The sequence below is a fragment of the Halyomorpha halys genome, unplaced genomic scaffold, assembly GCF_000696795.3.
Source record: "Halyomorpha halys isolate HHAL.00 unplaced genomic scaffold, Hhal_1.1 Scaffold479.1, whole genome shotgun sequence".
NCBI classification, from domain to species: Eukaryota; Metazoa; Arthropoda; class Insecta; order Hemiptera; family Pentatomidae; genus Halyomorpha; species Halyomorpha halys.
Genome location: NW_027109057.1, coordinates 311,748 through 320,296, shown reverse-complemented (window position 1 = coordinate 320,296; position 8,549 = coordinate 311,748). Strand labels below are relative to the sequence as shown.

Here is an 8,549-nt window from a genome sequence, read left to right as displayed (position 1 = left end):
TAATGATGTTAGTGGGTATTTGGTACGTACATATAGGAGGTATGCTATATGTATGTCTGGGTGTTAAGGATACCTTGGATTGCCTTTTGGCATTATAAGGTACTATAAATTAAACTTCAGTTCTAGAATGTTACCAGATACCTCTTAATTAAATTACGCGGGTATGTAATGTCCTTAGAAATAGTGTTATTTTAAATCAAAAGTAAATCGCTAGAATTAGTTGACAAGATTTGGTGCTATGTATTTACAACCAATTAATTAAATTTTAAAATATGCAATTTTTTATTAGATTTTATTACTGGTTCTGAGAGTTTGAAATATCCATTTATTAATTAAAACTAGGAAAGCATAAATATTTATCTTTGGGCTCTTCTAAAAAAATACCAACTGAGTACAAACGCGTACAAAAACTGTCCGGCTACAAATCCCGGCCAACTTGTTACAGCCACTCCAAATAATCCATCCACAGGCTTCTGCTTGCGTACAGTAAGTGCTGCTACACAGTAGCCAGTTAGCAAATGTGTAGCAGAACCTTAAGGGTTATTGTGCCTGGTCTTCTGCAGTTCTCCAGGTACACACATTGAAAAATAGAATTAAATAAGAACAATGTATTTTCAGAGTTTTGAAGAAATTGAATTTTAATCAGGGAAATTACTATTTCTCATTTGAACAATTGAAATCCGGAAAGTCACAATATGTTTATATTTCAATTCTCTGCTTATCCTCATATTTCATCCCATTTATCCCTTTGAGGAACATTAGATTTGCTTTTCAAGCTCGTCACAGATAAGTCTTATAGGATTTAAGTTGGAGGTCTTATGTTAAATACTGTATAAATTTCTATATTATATAATTCTGATTGGAATATTTAATTTTGAAGTTGACATTTTGGGAATTGTACGTATTTATGTCTAGTAGCATTACTACAATTATCAAAACTCAATTTAAGTACTTGGTTAGCAAATTTTATTACGTAATTTTTAGTCCATAAGTGATTGATTTTTTCAATATTTTTAAAAATTTTAATTGAAGTTCTTTACTGGTAAATTCCAACATTCAGATCCAAACATTTTCAATGCTCTTCACTTTAAATCAATATAAATAATTAACAATTCTGATATTGTATGTGCTAGTCACCGTAAATTAATTATGAAGTTTGAACTAAATTATTGTAAGGAAACGGTCTTAATGTTTTATTTTAACTAGAGACCAAATATTTGCAATTAAAACTCAAAATGAGTAAAATTGTATAAAAAGAACCTAAATCCTTTCAAAAACAACTTTATTATTCAATTCATGTACATGGATTGACTATCTAACCTTATTTGAAAAAAAATAAACTCGTTAAAATACTACATTTTTGAACATATGTAAAAAAAGTAAACTACCATTATTTTGAATTTTTCTCAAATTCGTTTAGTCATTTTATGATTCATATTTCTGTCGAGTTTTGACTAAATTTTTTTAGTTAAATGAATGGAAGAACATCGATTTTTTTTTTTTGGTTCTCGTCTAACGACGCATAAAATGTTTTATTAATCATTTTAATTTATTCCATAATACGTTATTTATATTACTATACAAAAAGTGCATGAATATTTACTTTTTTACTACAAGTAATATAAATTTTATGATCATATTTAGGATGCGATTTTTTCACATTTTACAAGCAAGTCAGTGACAAGTAACGTAAATTAGCAAAAATTTTTAATTTCTACAAGCTCACAACGTAAATATTCCGGCTTTTGTTTCGACATTATAAAGTTCGTTGGTCCTTGAAAATAAACAAACCTGAACTGCTAAGAGTTCGGTGTTTCTTTGGGCTAAATGAGATCAGGAAGATTAATCCGCTAATCGATAAAAGCTCTGATAACTACCTCTGATCCGAAATTAATCACAATTCCTTTACATCTGTTCGTGTTTTAACACTGTGTGTCATTCACGCGTGTTTCTTTCTTCCTCTTCTGTCTACTCCATCATGTTCGAGGTAATTATTGCTCTATAAATTAAGTATAAGTTGAAGTATTTATTGATTAAATCGATAAACATGATTTATTCCTGATGTGTAAACAATAGGATTATATAAAAGGTATTGGGAGTTTTATTCTAATTTTAGGAAGGCTTTCCCAGAAAACTATCTAATATTGTGTTAATATGAATGAGGTAAAGTCAGAGTATTAAAAGTCGACATATAACCATTTTAGGTAACAGATAGTTTTAGAATTATTGTGATAAATTACTAAGTCTCGACTTTGTCTGGGAAACCAATAAATCGAGAGGTCTATATAAATATGGGTACAATATAAATAGTTAAAACCGTATAAATTAAATGAGGAGAAGATGGTTGGGAGTGCGGTCAATGAAAAACACAAATAAATACGATTAACTTATTTTAATGTGCCAACGTTTCGGCTAGAGTTTTTAGCCTTCTTCAGGGCTGTTCGCTGGAAGATCAAACGCCTAAGCGTAAAACGTGGGGCGAAACATCCAAATATGAAAATAGATCGATTCAACAAATTTTGATAAATTGAAAAAAAAAAAAGTTATTTTAGATGCAGTTTTTGAAATAACTTTTTTTTTTTTTTTAACTTTTATTAACCATCATCTGACACTTTATTGTATTAAATTTATTGTATGGAATTGCGGTTATGCTTATTTAAAAAAATAAAATTTTAGAAGCATGAGAGACAGTATCTCTGAAACCAGAAGGAAACATATGTGGATAAAAAAACCATTGTTATTTATGCCATTGTTATATGACTTTTAGACAATGTATCGATAGGCTAATTCGAAGTAATGCTAAGTACATCTCCTCTAGCTTTATGAAAAATATAATTAAAGGTTCTCTTTTTAAGAAAATTAGTGGAAAAGTTGTAATTTTCCTAATAGAGAAAACCTTTTATTGTACTGGTTGTAAAGTTAGTGGAAATGTACCACTGTAAAGTAAGCTATCGATATGAGATTTGATAAAAGACTTTTTTTTTTGTAAATAAATATGTTAGAACTAGGAAATTATACTTAGTCATCTGGATCCCACTCTTCTCTTCTTATGTTTTTTTTTTTATTCTTGTGAATTTGGTTTAACTGAGTTTATTAGTGCAATTATCTCTATTAAATAATGATGTATTCTTTTGATATAGATATTTATTCGCTGCTTTCCTTCTGACACAAAAAAATTGCTTTATCTTTATTAATAATTGGACATATTGCAAAGAGAGCACCGTTGAATGCGGTTACTTTATATGGTTGATGTTCAGACGTTCCTAAAACTATTATTGTGACATATTTACGGTAAAAAAATTTTTTTTTTGTTAGATGTGTCACTATTTAAGAAAAACATGAGGTTGATTAAAAGTATTTATAAAGTAAAATTATCTATATTTTCTTTTAAGTTTGTTTCGAATATCTGGAAATGAATGGAAACAGGTGTCTAAAATAGGTAAACTATTGAGGTTATGATTTATTTATTTATTCCGGAATTAACAAAAAATTTTATGTTACTGAACTTTAGGTATTTAGAAAAAATATTTTTTTGAACCATAATATACTTTTGTAACGGAGAACAAGTGATGAAAATGGATTTGGATTTAAGCTTTAAGAAAACCAATTTCGAAAATTCAATTACTTTACAGTAAAGCTGAATGGATGGATGTGTTTGGATGCAGTTCTCTAAAAGATTGAATCCCAACCCGAAAAAATACGCGGAGCACTTAGCCGCGTAATTACATGTTAGAATATTTTAGTTGATACTTGGAGAATATAAGAAATAGTTCTAATAATAAATTTACACCAAAATATGTGTTGCTAGAGCCTCCCGGGCCCACCTAACCGGTTGGGAACCACCGCTAGAAAAAAGACTGAATGAGACTAAAATATTTCTCACTCATCCATGCTGAGCGAAGAGATTTGACACCCGACCTGCCGAGTCAAAATTAACAGTTCCTCAACACCTGGCTCTCCTCAGCTAGAAATAGCTGGCGGTGAGTGCCGGGGCGGCCTCTGATTAACATAACAGTGTACCCAGTGCTGTACTTGGTGGTAATCCAGCATTTATATCCATTCAGTTTCATTAGAAGGCCACTTTTATTGGATGGAAGCGATCGTCTCCCAGCTTTTGGCTTCTTAATACGGTATTTCGTCACTAATTAGAATGTTATAGAACTATAGATCTAGATCTCTAGGATTATTCTCAGAGATTAGTCATATTAAGAGTTTCTTTTTCAAACATGGCAATTAACATTCTAACGACCATATCAATTGTTAGTAAAACCATCTACAAAAAACTAAATTCGGCCGTAATCGCTCGAATACCAAACCTATGATATTCACTGTGGCGTAGCGTAGTAGTTGTGGCAGAGGTGATGGGAGTCTGCCCACCCCGGGCAGCTCTTAATGAGGGTGTAAAAAATTTCACAAATAATAATAATATCTTTTAAAAAATATAACTACTAATTATAATGTATTTTTTGTTTGTAATTTGTGCAATTAATGTGATTTTCCTAGCCTATCTTTGGAATTATTGTATGTTTAAGTCTTTTAATGGGCGCCAAAATTTTCCTCCACCCCTGACTGCTGGCACTGTCCGTTTTTATTGTATTTACTGGATTATGATTTAAATTCTTCGTTAGTAAATTCTTGAATCTCAAAATCGAAACTCCAACACAAGATATATTCTTGACACCCTTTCTAGAGGCCAACGGTTAAACTTCTCCTTTGATGTCACAGGTTGACGAGGGTTGTTAATTATTTCAGTTCGTTAAAGAAATAATTACGTTATCAACCGAACTATTAACATTTTGCACCCTTCAACTTCTGCCCTTGGGAAGATATTCCTATTACGATAAGTTTAAATGTATTTTGCCGATGTTAAACACACGATCAGACACCTTTATAATCCCTTGCGACATCTCCGTAATCTTCTTATGTAAGACGTTAAGATTATGTATTAGGTAATCCCTTCAAATCCCGAATACATTTCATACATTAATGCATGCTCGAAGATCCATTACACGCAGTCCGTGAATCCCATAACCTTGAGTTTTTAAATTAGGTAGTATTTCCTTTTTCTTTTGGGATACCATCGAAATGAGGTGTGCCAATTTTTTTTAATTTATGGGTTTATTCTTGCTAAATTTTTATTAAATGCACTCATTACGTAGATCAATCAGATTCTAAAGCTTTTTTACTCTATATTAAAAGTTATTTTCAATTTTCTTAGATAATAACTAAAAACAAAGATTCCCTAAATGCCTTAAACAAAAATTATCTTGAATCAGGGAGAATCCCTTCAAAATCACATTGAAATTTAATTGTTCTAATATTTATTGATAAAATAGGTTTACTTTAGTAACAACTTAATTGAGGAGTTTTCTTTCTAAAGTCAATATAAACAAATTTTGGTTATTTATCATAAATATTATTATTGGAGCATCTCATTTAGATAAGTTTAATTTGTATATAAAATGAGGATTATATATACATATTTAACTGGGGAAAACTTAAATTTTGAAAAAAAAATTGAATAGGTTTTTAGTGTATAATATTATTTTATTAATAAGAAGAAAAAAAACTTTGAATAAAATGAAAGCTATTTAAGTGTTATTGGAACATTATTCCATTTATTTACTCTTGAACTTATCCTGGAGTCACTTATGTTTTATATGAAATATTATGCATGTATGAATGAAACACTTCTATTTTATTTATTTATTTTTCTTTTAATATTTGGGTTTAATGTTGTTAAAAATGATTGAAAGTTAGTTCTTATGTGTCAAGGGTGTGGTAAAAAAATGAAAAAAAAATTTTTTTTCAACTATTGCCGACTACTTTGCAGGGCTTCATGTTATGAGGCAGCAATAGCATGGTTGATTCTATTGCTGTCTCTTAACAAGACAGCACTAATGAAGCCCTAAACTTGGGGCGAAACGTCAGCAAATTAATAGTTAAAAACTACTTTTTGGTTCCTTATTAACCGCAACTCATATTCAAATTCAGTTACATTCAATTATTTTTATATATAAATTAGTATTTATGTTATACGTTCAAACGAATACAGTCGAAAATAAAAAAATTCAATTATTTTTTTTAATGGTTTTTTGAATCGTACAAACACATATTAAAAGTAATTTTTCCTTTTGTCATTAAATCTTAACAAGTCTGCATGTACTCTAAAGCCAAAACTTGCGCCTTTATCTAAAATTGATATTGATTTTAATTGATGATTAATTATTATATCTTCATATATTTTTCCTTTTGGAATACAATTTTTAACTATAGACACTTCGTATATCTTGGGGTAATTAATAATTTATGTATTAAATGAAAATTTTAAAAAATGAAAAAAAGAGGAAAATTTAAAATTAGTAAATTTTTCCTTCCTATATAAATATATTAGTTTTCCTCCTTTTCGCACAATGCCAAATAACTATTTCCCATTGCATCCAATATATTATTCCCCCTGTTTCACTCCTTCATACCTCTCCTCTTCAGTGATGCACAACAACCTTTCGATCAATTAAGCAAATTTACAAAAATCATCAATATATATATCTTGATAGCAACAAAACAATCATAGCAGTAGAACAGTTTACTAAAAAACAATTAAATAAATTTAAAAAAACATATAAATGACTAAATAAATTAGAACACACAAATAATTAGGTTATAGCTTAATTATTAGATATATATTTTATTGAGGATGCTATCAGCTTTATCATTTTTATTATCCTCGTTAAGAGTATAAAATGATTTTACTGATAAAATTGTCTCTAGTCAAATTGGCGTTTCCTCTGTATTCTTGGCATACCTTTGAAATCCGATATTTTTGAGTCACTCCCAGTTCTACGAATACGATTTTAAGGCTAATAATATTTTGGCGATCGTCCGTGCAAAACCTTTTGTCACTGAATTCGTAGGATTCACGAGCGTGATAACTTCAAATTTTTTACTTCTAAGTTATTTCTGACTGAAAAAACTGTGTCGTAAAAGTTGAAAGAAGGGTGGAGAATAATCCTTTTTTAAAATGGAAAGTATGATTTTGCAAATTACAAAGGTTTTGTATCCACTGATCTTATGGTATGTAATTTGTTGGTAATTAAATAATTGCTAATAGCGTAGTTGGGAAGACTCTAAATTAAGTTTTGTTTTTTTACTTTTTATTTTATTCCTATTCATTATTTAGTAATTTGCTTTCTCAATCTTTAAAAATTATTCTTCATTACTTTTTTAGTGTTGGCTGTGTTTTTAATGTGATTTTCTTGCCTTGCTGTTTCTTGACCTCAGTCACGTCACTGACTCGCAAATTGCCATGTCAAACAAATGCTAATTATTGCAATGACAGTACAGAAATACAGTAATTTTTAAAATAAACACCAAATAAACGTTAAAAACTTCCAGGAACATGAATGAAATATTAGTTATTAATTTAGCCTCATAGCCATCCTAAATTAATATTATATTATTAATTACTTTTTATAGTACTGTATTTTTGTAAAATATTTTTATTACACAATAACCGTCATAAATTAGTATTATCTATCACTAATTATTTCATTAAAGCATTATATGCTTTAAGGTATTTATTCTATAATCTACACTTGTATATTCACCTAAATTATTGATTATATCGATGAAATAGACAATTTTCGATATATTTACTTTCACTTACTTTTATAAAAAAAGGTTGTGATATAAAAAACGTTTGAATCAGAGCTTTCAACGGCAATTAGCGTTTAAACATAGAGATCTAAATAACCAAGTGTCTTAAAATAATATGTATTTGTTTGCAGCATTATATAAATATATAACATAAATTTAATTTAATTATTTTAATACTGTCCTATATCGATGTTATTAATCATTTTATTATCTGCTTTTTTTTTCCTACCCCCCTGACGAAATAAGTAATTGAACACGTACATACAGGTAGTAATAAACAAGAAAAAAATATATATTCTTACTTTCCTTATATATATCTCTTATCTTGAAAAGGGACATATAATAAAAAAACTACTTTTTAGTTATAAAATACAATCTCATGTAATTATGGTGACATTGGAAGAATAAAGCTCGTTTAAATGAATTTTTTTTTATCATCGACAATAAAATTAATATTACTTTACACTTATACTCAAAATATATAGTTTTTTTTTTTTTTTTTTTTTTTTGCTTATTCTACTAAATATCGCCGCTTTTCTTGTCTAGTGGCCTATATGACAAAAAAGTGTTTGTTTTATTTAGAGTTGGACGTATTCCAAAGAAAGTGCCGTAGATTATGGTTACTTTATTTACTGAGATCGCCCTACACACTTTCCTAAAACTATTAGAGCTCTTACAAATTAACTTAAGTCTACGTGAAAATTTATGGAATATTTTAAACACGAAATAAAAAACATCGTTTGTTATATCTCCCATTATTCAAGAAATGTAGTGATATGTAGTCGAATAAGCAACTTTTTTTTTAACAATACATTTGAATATAATTATAAATTAATATTAATTGTATTGTCTATAATGTTAATAAAAAAAATCATCTAAAAGAAATTTTAAAC

General features: G+C 28.6%; 1 protein-coding gene across 5 annotated transcripts in view; it reads left to right on the top strand.

The window, feature by feature from the left end:
• Positions 1 to 8,549, top strand: part of net — a 107,155-nt gene that overhangs the window by 79,557 nt on the left and 19,049 nt on the right. The window contains exon 1 of one of the 5 annotated variants that reach the window (XM_014424802.2): positions 1,935 to 1,987. The exons of the other annotated variants lie outside the window; for them this stretch is intronic. Within the exon in view, the coding sequence (XP_014280288.1) occupies positions 1,979 to 1,987 (9 nt within the window). The 5' untranslated portion in view covers positions 1,935 to 1,978. Of the gene's footprint in view, positions 1 to 1,934; positions 1,988 to 8,549 lie in introns of those variants that run through there. 5 annotated transcript variants of the gene reach the window in all.